The sequence below is a fragment of the Phocoena sinus genome, chromosome 17 (assembly GCF_008692025.1).
Source record: "Phocoena sinus isolate mPhoSin1 chromosome 17, mPhoSin1.pri, whole genome shotgun sequence".
Classification (NCBI taxonomy): Eukaryota; Metazoa; Chordata; class Mammalia; order Artiodactyla; family Phocoenidae; genus Phocoena; species Phocoena sinus.
Window position 1 is genome coordinate 63,831,284 of NC_045779.1, and position 23,783 is coordinate 63,855,066.

The 23,783-nt window shown below is 37.1% G+C and overlaps 1 protein-coding gene across 1 annotated transcript in view; it reads left to right on the top strand.

Moving 5' to 3' along the window:
* Window positions 1-23,783, top strand: part of FAM91A1 (family with sequence similarity 91 member A1) — a 46,658-nt gene that overhangs the window by 11,710 nt on the left and 11,165 nt on the right. Inside the window, 14 exon segments of the mRNA XM_032610334.1 lie at window positions 661-751; window positions 1,167-1,229; window positions 5,262-5,368; window positions 5,891-5,929; window positions 6,459-6,571; window positions 6,998-7,113; window positions 7,967-8,076; window positions 8,394-8,480; window positions 10,523-10,655; window positions 14,190-14,338; window positions 15,694-15,828; window positions 15,967-16,080; window positions 20,161-20,233; window positions 22,243-22,392. Coding sequence (XP_032466225.1) covers window positions 661-751; window positions 1,167-1,229; window positions 5,262-5,368; window positions 5,891-5,929; window positions 6,459-6,571; window positions 6,998-7,113; window positions 7,967-8,076; window positions 8,394-8,480; window positions 10,523-10,655; window positions 14,190-14,338; window positions 15,694-15,828; window positions 15,967-16,080; window positions 20,161-20,233; window positions 22,243-22,392 — 1,480 coding nt within the window.

Below are 23,783 nucleotides of genomic sequence, written 5' to 3' on the forward strand. Positions count from 1 at the left end.
AATACTGTTCCCAGGGGTCAGACCACATTTGCTATAAGCTTTATACATTTTAGAAGGGATGTTGATTTAGGGGAAAAAGGTGGAATAGCAGACGATGTGCCTAGAGACCAGTCATATCCCTGTGGCTGAAGGAATTAAGTGAGCGTGTGGATTTTTTTTTAGTTGGCATTTTGTTTTACTTCCGAGGACAGAATAAACCCAGTGAGTGCAAGGCTTAGAAATTCTGCTTCAGTGCATTTACTTCCGAGCAGAGATGTCAGACTGTGTCATAAGATGGTGATCTTGTCAGTGATAATAATCCTGTGGCATGTGAATGAACTTCTGGTTTGAGAGATCCAGAATCAGCAAATGGATCAGATTCCAGTGCAAAGAAGATGAGTCAGTATTACTACTTATTAGTGAGCACATTACTTACCCGCAAGTATTGGCACTTAAAATTGCTTTGTGGTATGAGTTCTGTTGGTAGCATATTTTGGCACCTTAATTGATGGTTGTGTGTGGCTTTTTTTGTTTGAATTCTAGAGTAAAAAAATGAAAAAAATATGTAGTTCATTCAACTAATGACTTATAATCATTGGTTTAAACATGAATAGATTTCAGGAAACTTACCAGTTAGTTAATTTGGACAGGACCTAATTGAAAATATTTTGCTTTTCCTAGATATGCACTTTGCCCGAGAAATGCGCTATTGATAAGATCATTGATGCAGGCCCTCAGCTCTCTGGATCACTAGATTACAATGTAGTACATAGTAAGTGGTTAGTAGAAATGGTCTTTCGTCAACATAAAAAATTATTTTAAGCCATCAGCAATTTATAGCAATTATTTATCAATTAGGTAAGAACAGTAATATTTCCTAAGGAATGTTATTGTTTGAAACGTGACCTTAGTCCATTGTTTTCCAGTGTGGCTATAATTAGTCACATAGATTAGAAATTTATACAAATGAATCATAAGAAAAATTTTGCAGTTCTGAGCATTTGAGGGAAACCAAGATTTGAAAGCTTTGATGTAATTTTTTTTTCTTCTATCTTTCTTTTTTCCTTTTCTTATACCATTAAGTTGTAAGAATCTTTACAGAAAATCAGGAATAAAGTTTTTATTTTATTTTTTTAAATTACAGTGTTTACTGGTTCATCTAAAACAAGATACTTTTGCTTCTGTAGGTTTATATAACAAAGGATTTATTTATCTGGATGTACCAATATCTGATGACAGTTGTATAGCAGGTAAATATGTGCTAATATTTCTCATTGTTTTTTGAATGGCTACTAGGTGCTGGGCACTGTGTGTCACCCTGTTAAGTTAGACACATATCATTCTGGGATCTTTGATGTTAGAATTTTTCAAAGAAAAACATTACTTCCTCATTACGTTGCAACTCACTGAGGTGGTTTTAGTTGAATTCCTTTCATTTTTATCTTCTGTTCATGGAAGCACTGTATTAAAATAGCAGAAATCTGAGGTAAATTTCTCACAATCCTAAATCAAACCAGTGTTTTTATGCATTTATGTCACCTTTTAAACCTTGTTCAGTGCATAAGTTTCTACTTATATTCAGTAATATCATACAATTATATGTTCTTCATTTTACATTATTTATTTATTTGTTTGTTTATTTATGGCTGCGTTGGGTCTTCGTTTCTGCGCGTGGACTTTCTCTAGTTGCGGCGAGCAGGGGCTACTCGTGGTTGCGGAGTGTGGGCTTCTCATTGTGGTGGCTTCTCTTTGTTGTGGAGCATGGGCTCTAGGCACGCAGGCTTCAGTAGTTGTAGCACACGGGCTCAGTAGTTGTGGCTCACGGGCTCTAGAGCACAGGCTCAGTAGTTGTGGTGCATGGACTTAGTTGCTCTGCAACATGTGGGATCTTCCTGGACCAGGGCTTGAACCCGTGTCCCCTGCATTGGCAGGTGGATTCTTAACCACTGAACCACCAGGGAAGTCCTTGTTCTTCATTTTTACCTGACATATCTGTGTCTTATATTTTCATGTCACTACCATCTTTTTTATCTTTATCTCTTCCTCCTCACCCACCTCCCCAAGTTAAATCAATATTAAGACCCTTGTATATTTCATCTTGTATATTTCATCTCACACCTGTCAGGATGGCCATCATCAAAAAATCTAGAAACAATAAATGCTGGAGAGGGTGTGGAGAAAAGGGAACACTCTTGCACTGCTGGTGGGAATGTGAATTGGTACAGCCACTGTGGAGAACAGTATGGAGGTTCCTTAAAAAACTACAAATAGAATTACCATATGACCCAGCAATCCCACTACTGGGCATATACCCTGAGAAAACCAAAATTCAAAAAGAGTCATGTACCAAAATGTTCATTGCAGCTCTATTTACAATAGCCTGGAGATGGAAACAACCTAAGTGCCCATCATCGGATGAATGGATAAAGAAGATGTGGCACATATATACAATGGAATATTACTCAGCCTTAAAAAGAAACGAAATTGAGCTATTTGTAATGAGATGGATAGACCTAGAGTCTGTCATACAGAGTGAAGTAAGTCAGAAAGAAAAAGACAAATACCATATGCTAACACATATATATGGAATTTAAAAAAAAAATGTCATGAAGAACCTAGGGGTAAGACAGGAATAAAGACGCAGACCTGCTGGAGAACGGACTTGAAGATATGGGGAGGGGGAAGGGTGAGCTTTGACAGGGCGAGAGAGAGTCATGGTCATATACACACTAACAAACGTAGTAAGGTAGATAGCTAGTGGGAAGCAGCCACATGGCACAGGGATATTAGCTCGGTGCTTTGTGACAGCCTGGAGGGGTGGGATAGGGAGAGTGGGAGGGAGGGAGACGCAAGAGGGAAGACATATGGGAACACATGTATATGTATAACACTTTGTTATAAAGCAGAAACTAACACACCATTGTAAAACAATTATACCCCAATAAAGATGTTTAAAAAAAAAAAAAGACCTTTGTATATTTCAATTTAGTAAACCATTTCCCTATTGCTGGTTGTTTAGATCATTTCCTTTTTTAAATATTTTATTCTTTTTTATTTTATTTATTTACTTTTTGCCTCAGTGGTGATGTGGTTAACATTCTTGGACACATCCTTGGCTTTTTTTTTCCTCTAGATTAGATTTCTTAGCAATTTATAGAAGCACTTGTTATCTTAAGGTTATGTATTATAAGTGTGTTTTCCATCATATCTTTTAGGTATTATTCTTGTTTGTGATATCTTTTACCATTCTAAGATATTGTGTAATCAAATATGAAGTGTCACAAAACCCCAGGGACCTTACTGTTAACAATGGGGGCTTTTCACAGCACTACTCCCTCATATCAGGTTATCATAGTCTAGTGTGTCCTGACCTCTATTTTTTATTTGTGTTACCATGTGTTTATGGCCAGGCCTTCCTTGTCTTTTTTTTTCTATAACTTTTTTTTGCTATTTCCAGGTATTTTTCTTTATTTTTATTAATGTATTTTTTGAGTAGGCAGTAATTATGATTATAAAATACTAAATTTACAGAAGAGTATAAAAAGTCTGATTCCCATGCCTGCCCCTAACCAGTCAGTTCCTTTCTCAGCCGCCACTAAGTTTCCTGTATATTCTTCCAAAAACATACTATGCACATAGGCATATATGTATATATCCTTTTTTGTGTGGTTTTATTCTTACGCAGGTGGTGTATCCAGCTCATACTTTGCTTTTTTAATTATATATTGATACTATTCCATATCTCTTTATGTAGAGTTGCCTCATTCTTTTTGCCTAGATGTAAATTGTGTATTTCTAACCTTTTAGTGCCTTGTTTTTTTTTTTTTGTGCGGTACGCGAGCCTCTCACTGTTGTGGCCTCTCCCGTTGCGGAGCACAGCCTCCGGACGCGTAGGCTTAGCGGCCATGGCTCACGGGCCTAGCCGCTCCGCGGCATGTGGGATCTTCCCGGACAGGGGCACGAACCCATGTCCCCTGCATCGGCAGGCGGACTCTCAACCACTGCGCCACCAGGGAAGCCCAGTGCCTTGTTTCTTCATCTCTAAGATAGGGTATAGTTTTGAACAACTCTTAACATTAAGAGGATTAAGTGAAATTGTATATATAAAGTAGCTAGTAGTATAGTCTGGCACTTAGTAAGCATTCAGTAAACGTTTACACTTCGTATTCACACAGCTGAGAGTGTAGGAAAAGAATTATATTAAAAAAATGGGATTACTAAAATATTTCTAAAAAGAAACCTTTGATCCTTAACAGTCCTTGGATGATTGGAAATATGGGTAGCACTAAATCAAAAAATGACATGAGCCAGAGCTGTAAAGTAGATAGCCTATCCTCATGTATACATTGTGGTTCTTCACAGTGCCTTCATTTTGACCACCTGAATTTTGTCTTATATCTCTCTGTTGGGAATAATTTAGGTTTTGGGTGAAGTTAGGTGGTGTTAGGGTTAGAGGACACAGGAACACCTAAATCCTGCTATGGCCTAGGCACACGCCTTCTTCCCACGATGTTTTCAGGGGAAGTGTGCCCACAGGGGAGAATGGCAAAGGAAAGCATAGTGCCTCTTTATTGTTGGCCAGGCAGAGCATTCTAGTAAAGTGGGTTAGAGCATCTGGACCAAAGAGATGGAGAGAAGTGAGTATGAATAAACAGGTGGGGAGCATCGATCGGGCAGCCTCTTGTGCAGAAGGTCTTGACCCTCTTCCCATCGAGGAGGTTACAGAATAGAAAGCCCCAAAGAGCAAATTATACCAGTGATAAATGTGGCAGTCACGCAGATGAATTTCCCCTTTTCTCAGGATGGAGCAGGGATGATGTGGAGGGCAGAGAGCCAATACCTTCTGTCCACCTGGTTTTGGGTAGCATGGTGACTTGCAGTTCTTGCTTCTCTGCTTTAGACCAGCCACCTGCTGCCCTAGATGCATCAGAAACACACCCTTGGCAGGCCTCCCCATTCTGGAGCAGCACCGGCGCCCCTGCCATTCTACCAAATCCATGCCTCTAGCACTTCTCTGCCTCAGTAATGCTGAGAGGTCCATGGGGATGAAATTACTCTTTGTAGGATTTATGCTCTGCCATAAGAGTCCACTCTGTGTAGACAGCGTTGCATATGACCTTACTTTGGGAGTTTTAGGAAAACTTGCTATGGAGTTGGTAAAATGAATCAAAAGCTGAATTCAGTCCCTAAGTTGGAGGTCTCTTTTCAATTAGATGTTTGAATTAAACTTTCTTGTTTTATAAAATTATGTCACTGAGAAAAGTCTATTTTGTTTATTTTAGTTCCTCCTCTTGAAGGTTTTGTAATGAATCGAGTGCAAGGTGATTATTTTGAAACTCTACTCTATAAGATATTTGTTTCAATAGATGAGCATACTAATGTTGCAGAGGTAAGTATGATAGCATCTTATGAAAAAACTTAACCTCAAGATTATAAAATAAGTTTGTGTAAAGTAGATAAAATTATTTAATGATATAATTAAAATATTTTCAAAGTCCACCCATGGTTAGATCTTGGACCATTAATATACTTAAGTTCACTATTCTTAAGTTACTTCCTGCATATGTATATTAAAATTTTTTTAGTTAATAGCTTATGAATGGGTTAAATAACTTTATATGACTTTATAATAAAAGCATTGTAGACAGTTGACTGATCTGGAAATTTTTTTTTATTTTGAATGAGACGAAATTAAAGGCTAAGTAATTCAGTTGTTATGGTCACTGCCTGGATTTGTACTCCTCTAAGTGTCTTAGAGATATGGAACGAAAAAATTCTGATTACAAAATTTATTCAGACTCAGTTATTAATAATTTAAATTTTTCTGATTATGGTCAAATTGTCTATTACAACTGTGTAATATGCTTATGATTCTTAGAATGTAAAATATTTAAAAAATTTTATTTTCCAGCTTGCAAATGTTCTTGAGATAGACCTATCCCTGGTTAAGGTATGTAATTTTTATACTCTCTTCACTTGTGATAGGAATACTGAATGGATTATAGATTTTTGTCTTGATACTGAGAAACGGAAGCAGTGAGATTCTTATTAGCTGTCAGAGGAAGTGTGCACAGTCGGGGTGCTTACAAAGATAGAGAAGAGCAAAATAAGAACCCTGAACCAGTATTCCATCCCAGGGAGTGAAAGCTGTACTCACACGTCTGTGCCCACAAGAAAGCAGCCTGACCAGTGTCTTGTAGTGAAGTCACAGTATCTTGTAATGAAGTCAGATAAGCAACAACTTCCGCTTCTTTGGGGATGGATCTAGGGAGGACCAGGCCAGACAGTTGGGAGCATTCCCTCTCCTACATATGTGAAGACTTTAGGGGAAGACTAGGCCTACTGAAAATTTTTTCTTCTAGTTACGGGATGAAAATGTTTGAGGCTCACTGTAAGCATAGTCCGTAATAGTTTTTTCTCTACAAACATTCTGAAGTCTAGTTTATTTCAGATGTTCATTTCCTTTATATTCCTTTCAGAATGCTGTGTCAATGTACTGCCGATTGGGGTTTGCCCATAAGAAGGGACAAGTAATAAATTTGGATCAACTTCATTCATCGTGGAAGAATGTTCCATCCGTAAACAGATTAAAGTAACTCATTTATTTAGTAGGAGATTTTCTTTTTGAAAAAAGCATTGCTTTACATACAAAAATTTTACTTATTCAACCTGTCAAGTGAGGTGAACCATATATATATTAGTGGTGGTTAATCTCGTGTGTGTGGTAATCTTTTTTAGAATTTGATGAAAACTAAAATGCTTTCCCCAGAGAAAAACTCATACAATATTTTACATATAATTTTTAAACATTCTCAAATTTCCTGAAGCCTATCCATGGGTTTAGTTAAGAACCTTTTCTGTGTGTGCAGAGTATTTTGGGACTGTGTCTCAATTTGGGGCTTGAATGTAAGAGTGGATTTAGGTGGATGTTCATAATTTAAGTACTGACTTCAGTAGCTGTTTTTATATATGATCATTTATATGATTTTTAAAAAGTGAATGTATTCTTCATTAATAGGAGTACTTTAGATCCACAAAAGATGCTCCTATCATGGGATGGCGGGGAAAGTAGGAGTCCTGTACAAGAAGCTTCATCGGCTACTGACACTGATACAAATAGTCAAGAAGATCCAGGTTAGCAGTAACTCAGTTTGAGTCTGTCTGTAGATAAGCCATGCGTCTGCACATACACTCATAAACTCTCCAGGCTTACAATTATTTTGTGGTTTGTTCTGGATTTCAGTCATTCAAAAGTAGTCTTTTGAGTACTTACCCATATGTTGGACCTTGTGGTAGATCTTAGGGGTATAAAATTGACAAGAATATGGTAGTTTCCTTCCAAAAACTAAGTCTGGAGAGTATAACCATAAAAACCACCACAGTGTGAGAAGCATTATGGTGCTTGTGGAGCACAAAGAGGAAGAGCCCTCTTTCTGCCTAGAGAGGTTTAGGAGCCTTCATGGAGAAGATGATTTTTGGATTGAGAATGAATAAGAGCGTGCCAGCTGGCGAGTACAGGAAGGCCATTGCTTGGGCTAAGCACAGAGGGAGGCAAAGCATAGTGGACAAGCGGGCTGCACGCTGCACATGGTTTTGTGTTGGGAGGGGAGAGGGGCACACAACATGGGCTTCTGCTCCTACCCTAAGTAGCTCTGTTACCTGAGCCAGGTGACTTGTCTGTAGAGGTTAGGCTAGATAGTCTTATTGATCTGACAGTGATCAAGTCTTGGTTTATTACTGGTTTTCAAAATATTTACTACAAAAGTGAGTGCCTTTAAAAAAAATTTTTTTTTTGAACTTTAACTTTTTTTATCTCTGTTGGAGATAGGTAGGATTGGGACCTCTTGTGACTACAGTGTTGCCTATATTATGTACTTTCTGATTATTAAATGAAGCTGAAATGAAATACTTTCTCATTCCAAATGATAAGCAAAGAACAGTTTTCACTTACTTGATTTTTAAACTATGATTTTTTCCCCCCCAACAGACACAGCCAGTATAAGCAGTTTGAGTTTGTCTACAGGATATACAAAGCGTATTGCATTCCTGTTTGACTCAACTCTTACTGCCTTTTTAATGATGGGAAACCTTTCACCAGTAAGTCAGATTCTTGTTTAAATACAAAAATATTTAAAATAAAGATTAGATGTAAAATAATTCAGTGCTTTTATATCTTTTTTTAAGTACTAGATTTTTTCCGGAAAAATGCAGCTGCCTTTGTCTTATATTCCTTAGAGGAATGTCGGAACTTTTTAGTGAGGGCTACTTTTGTTATTAGAAAAATCAGCTCCTCACCCACCCTTAAGTTTAAATGTATTGGAAAGCGTAATATAAATCTAAGGGAAAACTACAACTTATTAATAATAGGCTCAAATAAGGTACATTTTAGTTTTGTTTTTGTTTCTTTATTGCAGAACTTGAAAAGCCATGCAGTCACAATGTTCGAAGTTGGCAAACTCTCAGATGAGTCTCTGGACAGCTTTCTTATAGAACTAGAAAAGGTAAATCTAGATAGCTTATTATGGGATGTCAAGGCATTTGGAATCTTCTCTTGCTTGATAAAACATCAGTTATTGATTATGTAGATTTTTCGTATGTTCTTGTTCACTGCTACCTCATTCGCACTGTAATACCGTGGCAGGCATTTAGGCTTAAACATATTGAGCGGATGAATGAATTTTGTGATTTAAAAACAGTGATTTGTCTACCTCATCTAAGCTGTTAGCATAATTTGATAAAATGAAGAAATCTTAAGTCTATGTGTAATTTTTTAAATTACACTTTTCTAAGGTAGCCTTTAACTTTTTTTTTCAGTATGACTCTAAGATCTACTCTTAAGCAATTTTATTTGAAGTTTTTGTTCCACTTATCTTAAATCTGGAACAGTGTCTGTCCCTGGGTATCGTGTTTATGTCCACTCTCACTACCGCTTTTAGCATCTTGAAGACTTCAGCCATATTTGTTCTTAACTGTCTTTTTCCTCATGAATACAACCTAGTTTTCCTTAGCTCTAAATCTTGATTGCCCTTTTGGTGTTTTTCATTCCCTGGATATTTTATTCTGCCCTCTGCACTTGTTTATGCAAGCAGTTTGTGTGCCTAATCTATTCTTTGACTAATAATTTTGGTAACTTTTGTGCTTTAGTGATGAACTCATGTATGTTTAGAGAATTTTTTATGATTTTATACTTCCTTTACATCTCAGAAAAAAGACTTACCATAACATTTTTTTCCACTCCCCCTTCTCCATAGGATTTTTACTTTTTTAGTGCCTGAGATGATCCTTGTTATTAATTTGTCTCTTTAACTTTTATCTTTATATTTTTATTATTTCCTCAATACTTTTAATATCTTGTTTAACCCTATATCTTATTGTGTATCATCTTTTGCCAGTAAATTTTTTATATTTAGCACATTTTAACGTGTTTTCCTGATTTTTATTTTTCTCACCTCAACTAGTGTTTTATCATGTATAGCAAATTGGAAGATCCATTTTACACTTTATATATCTGTATTCTTTTTTACCACATAGTCATTCTTGGGAAAGCCCTTTAGTCTGAAGTTTAGTTTAGTTTTTTGTTTGTTTGTTTTTGCGGTACGCAGGCCTCTCACTGTTGTGGCCTCTCCCGTTGTGGAGCACAGGCTCCGGATGCGCAGGCTCAGCGGCCATGGCTCACGGGCCCAGCCGCTCCGCGGCATGTGGGATCATCCCGGACCGGGGCACGAACCTGTGTCCCCTACATCAGCAGGCGGACTCTCAACCACTGCGCCACCAGGGAAGCCCTGAAGTTTAGTTTTTAAAAATAGTTTCTTAGCTATTTTTTAAGCTTCATCTTGATTAATCAGTTGATCTTATTAATTTCATGCAAGTCTAATTTCGTTATTTCCCCCTGTAGACCTTTCCTTCTGTTTTTTGTGTTGTTTCTGGAATGTGTATGTTTTTACATATTAAACAGGTGACTGACTCAGTGTCAGAAGAGCACACATGTAAACCCAGTGAAGGCAGGAGTTTTGTCCACCACTCTCTCCTTACATCCTAGAGAGGTCATAGCACATAATAGGGACTCAGTGAATCCTTGTTGAGTGATTTTAAGCTGTATGTTCAGCAATGTTGAACAGCTATGTTGAATCACGTATGCCATTGTTCCTTGCAAAGTTGTGAACAGGGTGATAAGATAGTGGCATAATTGGTGACCATGGATTAGAGTACTTTTCTGGATGAAACAGAATATATAGATCTTGGAGTTTTTAAAGCACCTTATTTGAATCATATATGGAACATACAACGTATAATGGTACAATTCAGCATTACTTCGTTGCTGAAGTTGTTGGTTTTACTTGCTGGGGTAATTTCTGTCATCTTCAAAGGTATAGGCACATGGAAGCCCAACCCCGATTGGGGTTAACATTTGTTTCAAAATCGCCTGGGCAAATTTTTGATTTATTGATTTTAAATATCTTAATATCTCTACTGTATGGTTATATACGAGAATGAATGGCATGAGAGTGGTTTTTGTTGCAAAATTTGTTTTCTCTTGGTTTAGGTTCAGAGCACTGGTGAAGGAGAAGCACAGAGATACTTTGATCATGCACTCACTCTGAGAAACACAATATTGTTTCTGCGTCATAATAAAGATCTAGTTGCACAAACTGCACTGCCAGACCAACCCAATTATGGTATGATAAAAATACTTGATTTTGAAGACATGATCCTGTGGAACTTCTTTCTAAGAAATTAAACAGGTCATGCTCACTTATTTAATCATCACTTATTTAAAACATTTTGTGTAGATAGCACATTGAATTTATAACTGTTGGCTCGTTCTGTGAATTTCTTTACTCGTCAGCTGTTCCTTACCTTGTTTTACTGTTTCTCCTCTTATGTGCCACTGACTTTTGTAGTATCTAAATTTGTTTAGTTACCTACAAAAAGAGTTGGAGTGTTAATTTGTTTAAGTAGCTTATGGGATATAGAATAGGCATTTGTTTTGAGAGATGGACAAATGCCAAAATTTATTTAGGAAGCATGAAATATCAAGAATGAAAGATTCGTTATATAAAGATAATAAACAGGGTCTTCCTATTCAAATGCTGCTATAATATTTACTAAAGGATTTTACTTTAAAGAATAAAAAAGGGAACAGATAACCTCATTTAAAAGAGTTAAAGAAAGAAATGGAAGCAGTTTTAATCGATTGATGAACTCTAATGTGGTTCTTGCCCTAGTGTGCTCTCTCAGTTTCGTGGTAGAAAGGGATTCCCGAACTTTAGTTGAACTGATGGTATTAGCTCCTAAATTGTGGAATGGTACCCAGGAATGTGTGTTTTTAAAAAGATGCAACAGCTTGGGCACCAGTGTAAGAGCATTACACTGTGAATGTAATTACATTGTGAAGTCTTTGGACATTCACAGGAGTTGCATTTTGGGACACTGAATTCTTAGCACCAGTATCACATTTAATTTCACTTATTCTTTCATTTACCTAAAAGTTCTATTTTCTGGCCAAGAGCCATCTTTTTCTTAGTCATATCCATTTTCGTTCTACTGCTTTCATCAGCATCTGGCTTTCTTTTCAGCTCAACTAAAAAAATTTAGGGCAGAATCACTTGTCACTTTACAAGAGTTGTTGCAGAGGAGAGGACAAAGATGCTGGGTAATTTAGCTGAGTGAGGTTAGACACACTTAGTACCTAGTGACTCACTTCTTCAGCCTTGGGGTGTTTGGTTCAGTGTTGTGCATTAGCAGTATTACAAATGCTTCCATGCTGGAGCTCTTTCTGAGGTTATTCATAAACAGTTGAAACTGAGAATATTAAATCACCAAACACCAAGAGTCTGAAGCACTTATTGATAAGCATTTGTTAATAGTAACCATTTTTTGGTTACCAAATATTAGATATTGTAACCTAACAGTGAGTGGTGGCACAGTCTTAAATATGTCTCTGGATGTACAAATCCTGGAATTTCTGGGACTTTTTAGTGACTTATCGAGATAATGGGTTAGAATATTTGAACTATTCTGTTATAGCCATCTTTTACTGCCAATCATAGAGTCCAAGAATATTAGTGCTAGTGACCAGCCAGGGGTAACTCAATTTATAGGTAAAGAAATTGAAGCTTATCTTGGTTAAATCTCCTGCCCATTTAGTCATTAAAACCCATATAGTTAGTAAATGGAAGAGCGGGGACTTGAATCCATGTCTCTTGAATTTTTTTCCTTTGCTCTGTTCCTTACATCATCTTCTCTTGAACACTAAGGTTTTTATTGATTTATTCATCAGCAATTCGTGTTTAATAGATTGGGCTAAACTTTGTTTTTCACCATGAATAGTCTGTGTATCATCAACTAAGTTAAATGGTAAACCTAAACCTATCCTGTGTGAAAGTAAAGTATAATTCTAACCTTTAAGGTATATTTAATAGTTGACTATTTCTGGAGCTTAGAATAATTGATGGCTCCAAAGTTAAAATGTGATTAACTCCTCCCTCCCCATGAGACCAAATGAGCAATTGTTTATGAAGTTTCATTCTTTTAACCAGCCTTTCTTAACTGGGGCTCCTCATTAGAACCACAGAACACAGAAGATGATTTAAGTGATGTTTCTCAATTTTTCTTATAATGGCGTATAACTAGTACCATTCTAGATTCATAGAAAAGAAGGTCATTCGTTCCAGATAAAGAATAACTTTTTAGGGCATTAGGGCTTAATATTCTCCATGTTGAGAAAGGTAACTTTCTGTAGGTGCCAGGAGTGATAATCTCCTTTTTAAACAAGAAATTCTGTAGTATTGGTGTTTAAGCATCTTGTTTTGAGTAGCAAGAATTTTTTTTTTTAATGTCACTAATAATTTGTAGTTTGGGTGTATCATGTAGTACTTGGTATTCACTGTAAAGCAAAAAGTCTTCTGATACTGTCATAGAAGCAAACCTCTGATATGTGTGAAAAAGACTAGTTTCTTAGTAATCTTTTGGTTTTAGACAGCATGAGGCACTGCTTAAAAAACAGAAACAATGTGTGGTCTAACTTTTTTTCATTATTTATAAGCATAATTTATTTTTTCCAGGTATCTTTGTCTTTAAAAAAGATCTCTTTTCCCTAGGATCAGTACAAGTGAGACCTTAAAGCCACTATTTGTAATTTGGCAGTCTAGTACTATGAAGTGTTTAGAAATTAAACCTCATCTGTAGAAAAGCAATCACAGTTGTAAAAACTTTGTTTTAACCACCATCAACTCTTTAGACTTCCTTCCATATCCTAGTATTCATTAAGTATTTTCTATACTTGGCATTGACAATGTTGAGTTTTGCCTGAAGCTTCTAACCCTTTCGTGTTTCAGAAAAGGGCTTACTGCAATGACCCACCCTTTCTCATATAACTTAGTTAAGATCACAGGCACTCCCCTTGTTTATCTGTGAGAGGCCAGACACAGACAGACCCTCCAAATTCCCTTTATCTTTTTAGAGAGCAGTAGGACTGGTATTTTCCAGAAGGATTAAGAATGGGAACACTTAAAATCAGTTGCATGCTAAGTGAGTTCCTGCTTTATGGACTACAGTTTAGGCACATGTTTCTAAATGAGGAATTCTTGCCCTTCTGGTCAATTCAGAACTTGGCTGCAAAGTTTTTATAGAGATTGAAAACTGGGGGAGGGAAGGATACAGCTTTCCCATGGCACTTAGGCTTTCATAAGATGCCACTGCCATGATGGAGAGGAAGTAAGATAAAGCAAACATATTTTTAAAGTATAAGGTTAGCCTGAAGAAACACCAGTAGAATAAAGACTTTCAGCTTTAAGTCTTAAAGAGTCTTATTGGTCTCCTAGGAAATAAAGTGCTTTATTTATTTTTTAATTTTTATTTATTTATTTATTTATTTTTTCCCGGTACGCGGGCCTCTCACTGCTGCGGCTTCTCCCGCCGCGGAGCACAGGCTCCGGACACGCAGGCTCAGCGGCCATGGCCCACGGGCCCAGCTGCTCCACGGCATGTGGGATCCTCCCAGACCGGGGCACGAACCCGTGTCCCCTTCATCGGCAGGCGGACTCTCAACCACTGCGCCACCAGGGAAGCCCTAAAGTGCTTTTTAATAGAGATATTCTACCTTATTAAAAAAATTTAAATCTCAAGGCAGGTATCAGTGTTTCATCTTAGACTCTTTTTTTTCACATTGTCAGTCTTTCATTCTATGTATGTGGTTGATCATAATTCAGGTTTTCCTCTGGATCTCTTGCGCTGTGAAAGCCTTCTTGGGTTGGACCCTGCAACTTGCAGCAGAGTTCTAAACAAAAATTACACACTGCTTGTTTCCATGGCTCCTCTCACCAATGAAATCCGGCCTGTCAGCAGCTGCACCCCTCAGGTAAAGACTCACTGGGAAGCTCACTCTGCTGCCATTTCATCCTTCCTCATGGCGACTTGAAGGAGAGGTTTATCAGTCTTATTGTATTAATTCTCAATTTGTAGATAACCAGATATTAACATCATCAACTCAGAAAGCAGTTTTGTATTTTTTGCTGTTGTAAGATGTTATGTTCAGTTTGTGAGGTATAATTGGTACTTTTTATATATGTATTATCTAGTAACTAGTGACACATTCAGTTAAAATTTTCTTCTTGAATGCAGGATTTTAAAGAAAATGTTTTTGGCTGCTCTGAGAAGGAAACCTGGATTACCTTGAGGGATAAGATAAATTTAATTAGGAAAAATGAAATATTTTGGAAGTGGGGCTGTGATGCTAAATAAGCTGAAAAGAAAAGATGATGCTTGAAAGCTAGAACTCTAGTTTAATCTGTAAAATCGTGAAAATGATTGCTGGTCTTTTACTTTTTAAAAATTGATCAGTTGCATTTGTTTGTATACTTAGCAAGGCCACTGTGACATGTACCATTTTCAAAGAGTGAGCTTTGTGCTCTGTTCTTCAGTGCTACATCCTTCCTGGTTTCCTAGATGTGCTAGGTTTAATGGTGTAGAAGAAAGGAAGGGATTCTTGTACCAGGATGATTTTGTTGCCTGTGCTGATCTAGCTGCCTCAGTGTGCCCACTCCCCCCTTACCCCAGTTTTGTCCTCTGTTAAGCAGGAGTGATTGTAGATTTGCGGCCCACCCCCAAACACGCGCGCGCACGTGCGCACACACACACACACACACACACACACACACACACTTCCTTCTGTTCTTTAACACAGCCTCTGGTCATGGTAGGAATCCATGAACTGAATGAATGGATGAATGGTAAGATGGATGGAAGGATACATAGTCCCTTTTGAGAAAAATTATTAATGATTGTAATAACTAACACTTTGATATAGAGCTTGTTATGTGCTGCCAGGTACTATTTTAAACCTTTAACAATGTCCTTAAGAGATAAGGTTTTTTTTAATTATTTTTATGCCATCTTACAGATGAGCAAAATGAGGCACAAGAGCGCTTAAGTAACCTTAGGTGATAGGGCTGAGGGGATGAAGCCAAGATTCAGACTTAGGCCGTCTACTGGCCTGAGTCCATTCTCTTAATTGCAGTGATAAGCCATGCTTTCTCAATTCCAGTGTAAGTTTGAAACTGTTTGAATGGATCCTTTAAAATTTATCTTCATGAGGATAATAGCAGTTAACACTTACATGAGGCATTAGCTTTAAGAATATACTTGGTCATTTGTGAAATTTGGCTTCTTTAGATAAGTATTTACAACTTTTTCTTACCTGTTTTATGATTTTAGCATATTGGACCAGCTATCCCAGAAGTCAGTTCTGTCTGGTTTAAACTGTACATTTACCACATCACCAGGCAAGGACCACCGTCTCTTTTGCTGTCCAAAGGTACAAGACTTCGAAAACTGCCAGATATATTCCAGGTATGTTGAATGAGGTTTTTTTAAAAATCATTTTTAAGGAGGATAGAAACTGGTAAGCAGTATTATAGATAACTTTCTTAATTTTTTTTTGTTTGTTTCTAAATACTATGCTGTGTTTTATTTATTTCTTTCCCATAGGGTTATGATCGATTACTAATAACTTCTTGGGGTCATGATCCTGGGGTTGTTCCTACATCAAATGTGCTCACGATGTTGAACGATGCCCTAACACATTCGGCGGTTTTGATTCAGGTACAGTTACCTTATTTGAAACAGTCAGTTTGGGATTTTTATTTTAAAGATCATAATTTGTCTAGCTTTCTGCTGAGTCGCAATCAGACATCAGTAATTTGACATTTGTAAAACTGAAATGTAAGGAAACAGAGATCTGCGTTTTAGTCCTGGCCTTTGTCTAGCAGCTTGGGAGTGGTGGAAACAGCAAAGGCTTTGAAGTTAGACCCAACCTTGAGTTTCAGCCTCATCTTTTGCTACCTGTGTGGCCCTATTTTTTTTTAATAGTAGCCTTAGAATAGAGATGCAGTTCACATATCATATTCCCCAATTGAATTCAGTGATTCAGTGGTTTTAGAGTATTCACAGATGTCTACAGTCAGCACCACACTCAATTTTACAACATTTTCCTGGACCTTTAGTTCTCACTCCCCTATTCCACTTTCACACACCCCCACCCCCCACCCCCACCCCCACTGCCCCAGCAAGACTAATGTACTTGCTGTCTCCCTAGAATGCCTGCTTGGGGCATTTCAGATACATGGAATCATATAATATGTAGTCTTTTGTGACTGGCTTCTTTCCTGTTGTCAAGGTTCATCATGTAGCGTGAGTACTGCATTCCTTTTTATGGCCAAATAATATCCCCTTGTACGACGAAGTGCATTTTGTTTATCTGTTCATCAGTTGATTGCTTCTACCTTTTGGCTATTACAAATAATAATAATCACTGTTATAAACATTTATGTACAGGTTTTTGTGTGGACATGTTGTCATTACTTTTGAGTGTATCCCTAGGAGTGGAAATGCTGAGTCATATGGTAACTCTGTTTAACTATTTAAGGAACTGCACCATTTTACAGTCCTTCCAGCACTTGGTATTATCTGATTATTTTATTATAGCCACCCCAGCAGGTGTGAAGTGGTGTGTAACATTTTAGAGATACTCCTCTTATACTTAGTTTCCCATCTGCAAAATGGAGGTGGTAATATCTACTGTGTAACAACAAAAAATGATAGTGACAGCTAATGCCAAGGTAAGCATTTTTAGCCTTAGGATTGTTGAGAGAATGAAATGAGAAGGTGTGTATGAAGTGTGTAGCACACTTTCTGGTATGTAATAGGCTCTTTGTAAAGATTTCATTAATTCATTGAACTAACAATTGTACTTGCCTTACAGAATTAGTAATTCTGTACTAATTAATGTGCATATACAAATAAGATGTCCCTGTCTTCAAGAAACTTAAAGTCTGGTGGGAAAAGTTGCATAAGCAGTCACTTCCATTTTTTTGCTGAGCGCTAAAGAGAGTTACACAGTGCAAGCATTAAAGAGAAGTATCTTTCTAGCCTTGGAACAAGGACAAAGGCTTAGGGAAAGCTCCTGAGAGAAAATGAGACCCAGGCTAAATAGAAAAGGCTCATTTAGAGGAGAGCGAGGCCAGGCAGAGGGGTCAGCATGAATAAATCTCTGGGTAGAGATTTTTTTTCTTTTTCTTCATAACTATTTCCCTGGTGCCCAAAAATAGTGCCTGACTCGTAGAGGTTGCTCAGTGAGTGTTTGTTGAATAAATGAATAGGAATACGAAGTGGGAGCATGTGCTAGGGCCTGTAAGCTGTTATGTAATTTTGAGGGGTGAGCTGAAGTATGATGGGATGGTGGTCAGAGATGAGTCTGGAGAAGTAGGCAGGCCCTGGAGGGCAGTGGACCTTAACTGTCCCAATGTAGTGCTTAGACTTTCCCCTTTAGATTGATGGCAGCCAGTAAAGGGTGCTGAGCAGGGGATAAACATGGTCAGTTTTGATTTGGAAGATCAGCCTGAAGACTGTTGAGAATGGCTGGGTGGGAGAAGACAGGATTAGGATTCAGTGTTGGAGACCAGATAAGAGATGAGGACAGCCTAGGTCACGGAAGTGGTAATAAGAATGAAAAGGAAGAATTATTACAAATATAAAATAAATAGAATTGATCAGATGTCTGAGATGGCTGTGGGAAGAAGAAGAATGATTCCTGAGGTACTTGGCTTTTGAAAGTGGAAGAATGATGATATCACACAGAGCCAGTTTATGGGGGCAGATGAGGTGGTGTGTTTTGGGCCTGTGGGACATTTGGGTGGTGGAGATATTTAGGAGGTAATTGAAATTATTCTGAAATTCAAATGAGAGCTTGAACAGGAGAGATTGACTTGAGTGTCAGCATCAGCATGTGGATGGTAGTAGAAACCGTGAGATGATGCATTAGCCAGCCAGGGCAGACATGAAGTAGGGATGAGGGGAGATACACAGTAGAGTGGGTTAGACATGGACTGAAGGGTCAGTCTGCCTGAATTCACATCTTGATTCCATCACTTATTGGCAATGTTGGGCAAGTTAAATAACCTCCTTGAACTTCAGTGACTTCACCTGCAAATCGGAGATGGTAACAGTTCTTATCTTTATACGATTGTTGAAAAATGACTGAAATGGATGATCTACGTAAAAATGCTTTAGACCATTGTTTAGCACGTCGGAAGATCTCAAAAAATGTTCGCTGTGGTGGTGGGAGAAGAGTAAGAGGAGTTTTAAAGTGTCGTTAAGGAGTTCTGCCTTTGCTAAAAAAGAATGCCTCTTTTATTAATTTTTATGGAAAAATTCACCTTGCTGGAACTTAAAACACAACAAAATTAAGATTTTGATTAAAACCATGCTTTTATAATAGCCATCTTGTTTAGGGTTGAAATCATAAATGTATCAGTGGAATAGAAGCAAGATGTCAGAAATATATTCAAGTTGTTATATGAACCAAATAAATGAATGTGATTTTTTTCCCTGAAATTATTTTTTTTCTTTTATGTCACGGTATCTTGAATTTGAATAAGGTATGGGTCTCTTTTAAAGGGAAAAAATGTATAGATCCCCAGTGTTAAATTTTCTATTATAACGATTTGAAATACATGTAAACATAAATTCCTCATGCTTATCATTTTTACACAACTGCAAAGCCAAAGTGAATTTAGGAATTAAATATGAAAGACTAACAAAATTTAAATGAACAACATTAGTTGAGTGTGATGGGTGAAAGTAAATTATTATTTGTAATGTGGGACTGGCGTGGTTAGACTCATAGATTTCTTTCAATTTAACTTTTGATAGTAAATTCACATGATTCAAAAATAAAACACTATTAAAAGATGCACAGAGAAAAGTATCACTGCCCTTCTAACACTCTACCCAGTGCCCACTCCCTAACTCTCCTCCAAATCAGACAACCGCATTAGTTTTTGCTGTACCCTTCTAGAATTTCTTTTTGTGTGTGTGTGTGTGTGTGGTATGCGGGCCTCTTACTGTTGTGGCCTCTCCCGTTGCGGAGCACAGGCTCCGGACGTGCAGGCTCAGCGGCCATGGCTCACGGGCCCAGCCGCTCCGCGGCATGTGGGATCTTCCCGGAATGGCCCACAAATCTGCAGGCGGACTCTCAACCACTGTGCCACCAGGGAAGCCCCTAGAATTTCTTTATGCATGTGCAAGCGGTTACACACTGAGATGCCCCATGCTTTTTCCACTTAGCAGTTGGAACTTTCCATTTCACTTTGTAGAGAGCTTGCTCTTTTTTGCAGCTGCATTGAAAATACATACATTAATTTATTTAATCAGTCCCCTACTGACAGGCATTTTGGTTGTTTCCAATCGTATATAATTATGATGTTGCAGCAAGTAATTTTCAGTATGTGTCATTCAGTGCAGGGTTTTGAGATTTACATTCCTAATCCATGGCATGCCAGGTTATCATGGGGATCCTCCACCACTTTTCTCTCTCAGCGCTGCAGCTGACCCTTGTGTGAGTGCACTTGATCTCATTAAGGCTTCACTTGGCTGACACCAGATTTACCTGTTTTTTCATTAGCCCATACACTCAATTTGATACACATTGCCTTAATAGGTTAATATAGACTTCAGATTGTCTTTACTTGCTGGAGAAAAATAGAAAATTGTTGAGAGCATTTTGATGGAGTATTAATGTGGAATACACCATCACGAGGCACAGTCTTGTTTATCGTTTGTGTGTCTACTATTGGAAATACAGGTTTCGCATATACCTTTCAACTTGTGTTTTTTCGTGTTTAGGGACATGGTTTGCATGGGATAGGAGAAACTGTCCACATACCTTTCCCATTTGATGAGACAGAACTACGAGGAGGTACCTGAATTTTGAGTTGTATCCATTTGACTTCTTTATGATTAATCTTGTCCACAATTTGGTGGAAACATAGCAGGAAGTAAATTCTTAAGATTTTTAAGTTCTAGGGTCTTAAAACTATTCTGCTTTTAAAGAGTATTGGCAAAAGGTAGTTTTCTGTAATGTGCCTGTTCCTACAAAGAACTAATAGAATAAGACTCATTTAGGACCTAGGCCTAGAAGGAATACTAGTCTGTCTTGGAGATGAAGAGACTAAGTAGGTATAGCTACGTAGATGGAAGACTAGGTTTTCTGTATGTTTGGCCTTTTAGTTTCCATTTATTGTTTATTTATTTGGAGGTTGGGGGAGAAGACAAGTCATAGGGAAGATTTTACGCTTAGAAAGTTGATTTTTTTTCCCCCCAGTGTTACATACTGGTTTTTTCCAGGAGCTTTTATGGACACTAATGAACATTTGTATACTAACTTACAGTTTACAGAGAACTTGCATGTATTTCTTGTTTCAGCATTTTTTTTTTACAGTAACAAGTTTTTTTGAAAAAACTTTTACTAATGGTCAGTGTGTTTTGATTTAAGTTTGTGCTATAGTATTAGAAGCCCCAAATCTAGAGTCATTGTGTAGAGAAAATGAGAAAACACTAATTTACTTTTTAATTAATTAATTAAAATTTTTTTACATTTTATTTTTCCTATTAGAGAGGACTTGAGTGAATAGCAAAGTCTGAGCTAAATTTAGCGGGTTCGAATCAAGGGTGAAAAGCCTGTTTAATGTTATCTCTTTTTAGAATTGTGAGCTACAATACATTTGATGAAAGATGCCTGGAGAATTTCTATAAACGCAAAATCATTCTTCCTTTTGTTTAAATACACCTTTCCTCTTTTGAATATTAAGAAAGTATGTATATTCAAAAGAAAAATACTCTCTGATTAAAACTTACGTATATTTATATAGCACTTATGTTTCCTGCTCCATGCAAAACTTTCATTCTCTAATCTATTTTTCTTGTTCTTAGAATATTGCTTGGAATTTTAGAGAGAAGGGAATCGTTCAAGTAATTTAACTTAATTCATATAAGAACTTTTCTTCTAAAATGTTAGTCACCAATGCCCCTCCTTGCCCAAAGCAGGGAAAAGGAAGAAGATTTTTTTTTTTTTTTTTTGGAAGAAGATTTTTATAAGTATTTTTTCTTTTCCACATGGCTAGGCTGCAAAAGGCTCACATTTGAAATTAAATGCTCTCTTTTGGCTGTTGTGAATAAATGTGTACAAAATTTGAAGAAGAGAGTTTTCTCTTCCAAAAAATAGCCCCTATTCAGAAATAAGTATTTCTCTGCAACTAAACTTCACTAGTTAATTCTCTGATACTTTATAAATTCTATGGAAAAATTTATTGTTCACCAGAAGATACAGGATAGTGACAGCAGGATCTTAAAAATCACAAAATCTCAAGAACTGATTAAGAAATCTCTTGCCTTTGGAGATTACTGTGCGAATTCTAAAAAAGAGGAATATTCATATTTGGTTATAGAGCATCTTTCTCTTTTGTAAGTTCACATATTTGTGAGAATGAGCTGATATTTAAATAATTTATTAGGGATATAATTTCAAGTACTTAGTTAGCTTTAGTTTCAATAAGAATACTTTTTACTTTTCTTAAATTAAAAAAAATGTGTATTTAATGCATTTCCTGGTAGAAACCCACTAAGTAAGTATTTGAGGCAGAATAGAACTACAAAGAGAAGCCTAGAGAATTTGCCACTGACTGGCCCTATTTGATTACTTAGCAGGTCAGTTGTTTTGCTACATCAGTTGCCTTCTGAAGTCTGTAAATATGTTGTATGTGTACAGCATCCTTTTTCATCCAGAGATACTCCTTCATTGGAATCAATCTTGATAAAATATAAAAGTAGTTCTAAGAATTGTTTAATAAAAGGAAAGTATATTTAAGTTTTTGGTGTTTTGTTGTAAAACTATTTACTTATAATGTGATGTCAACTCTTTGTTCTTAGAGTTTACGCATGTCAATATGGGTGTTCATAAAGCATTGCAGATGTTAAGGAACAAAGTGGACTTGCAGCATTTTTGTGGATATGTCACCATGTTGAATGCTTCTAGCCAACTTGCAAACAGAAAACTCAGTGATGCTTCTGATGAGAGAGGTTAGCTACTAGCTGGGTTCTTTGAACTAAGATAATTGGTACTGAGTTTATCACAAGCTTAATATTTAAAAAGCATGGGTACCTTTGTGGGGATGTTGACTTATTTAATACTTAATGTTTTTCCACTGAAAGATGAGAAAATATTCTGTGACATCATTGGGACAAATATCAGTTGTTCAAATGGAGAAAATACTAAGAGCATAAGTAAAGAAGTGATGACCTGGGGTTGGAATACAGAATGGTTATTGGGTTTTAGCCCTTTACTGTCGTATTTATGTTTATAGGCTTTAAATTAAGTTCCTGTATGGGGTGATGGTTTCAAAACTTTAGTCTCTTTGTAAAATTGTTTTCAAACTAGAATGAGTAGTTTTTCCCTTTCAGCTTTCCTCTTTCTATCAAGGCACCATTGTCTTGTTATGCAGGCCTTAAAAATCATATCTTTATCTCACCTTCTCCTTTCCTACTCAACCCAGTTAGTTTCCAAGTTCTGTGAATTAGTCTTTAGAAATGTCTCTTATATCCATTTCTTTCCCCTTCTCTTTAATTCTCTGTGACTGCCATTCTAGTCTGAGTTTTGATACTTTATACATGTTTTATTGTGACCGTTTCCTGCTTAGCCTTCCTGGCCCCATTCTCTTCTTTCTGTCTCCAGCCTGTCCTGCATATTGACAACAGCTAATTTTCCTTAGATACCTTTTTCTTTCTAATTTAAAAATTCATTTTCAAATCACCTTCTCATAGTTACTGATTGTTTCTGTTCTGGCATAATTTTGGCTTGTATGTGGCTTTGGTTGCCATGATGTCACCTCTGGTCCACGACTCTAGGGAACCTTTTAATTCAAGTCTCTATCATTGATTGACTATATTCGCTGAGCCTCTTAGTTTGAAATCCTGAGAAAATATGATTGATTGCTAGCCATTCAGTGGATTGAATTAGTATCCACTCCTGGTCCATTTACCTTTGGCCAGAGGAGTTGGGTAACTTTCAACAGTTGACTGCCAGGTATCACAGGAGCATTTTTAGAGAAGAGGGCTGTGGGTTAGGCAGTCATTTCAATGAATGTCTACTGTAGCTGTCATGTTTTATTTCATTCATTCTATAAACATTTACAAAATACCTCCTTAGGTGTTGGAGATATTTCTGTTTTAAGTCCTAGGGAATAAAGACCTGGAAGGAGAGACAAGCAAGTGAATCAGCCTACTGTGTAGTGTTAAAAGACTGAGATACGGGGGTCTGCTTCTTGAAGTGCTAAAGTAGGACAGAGAAGGCATATCCCAGCCCAGTTGAGCTATCAGAGAGGCCTCTTAGAGAAGGTAAAGTTTGAACTAAATTTTGAAAAGTGAGGAGTTCGCTACACACAGATGATTGTTGTTTATTTAGAGGGTAGCAA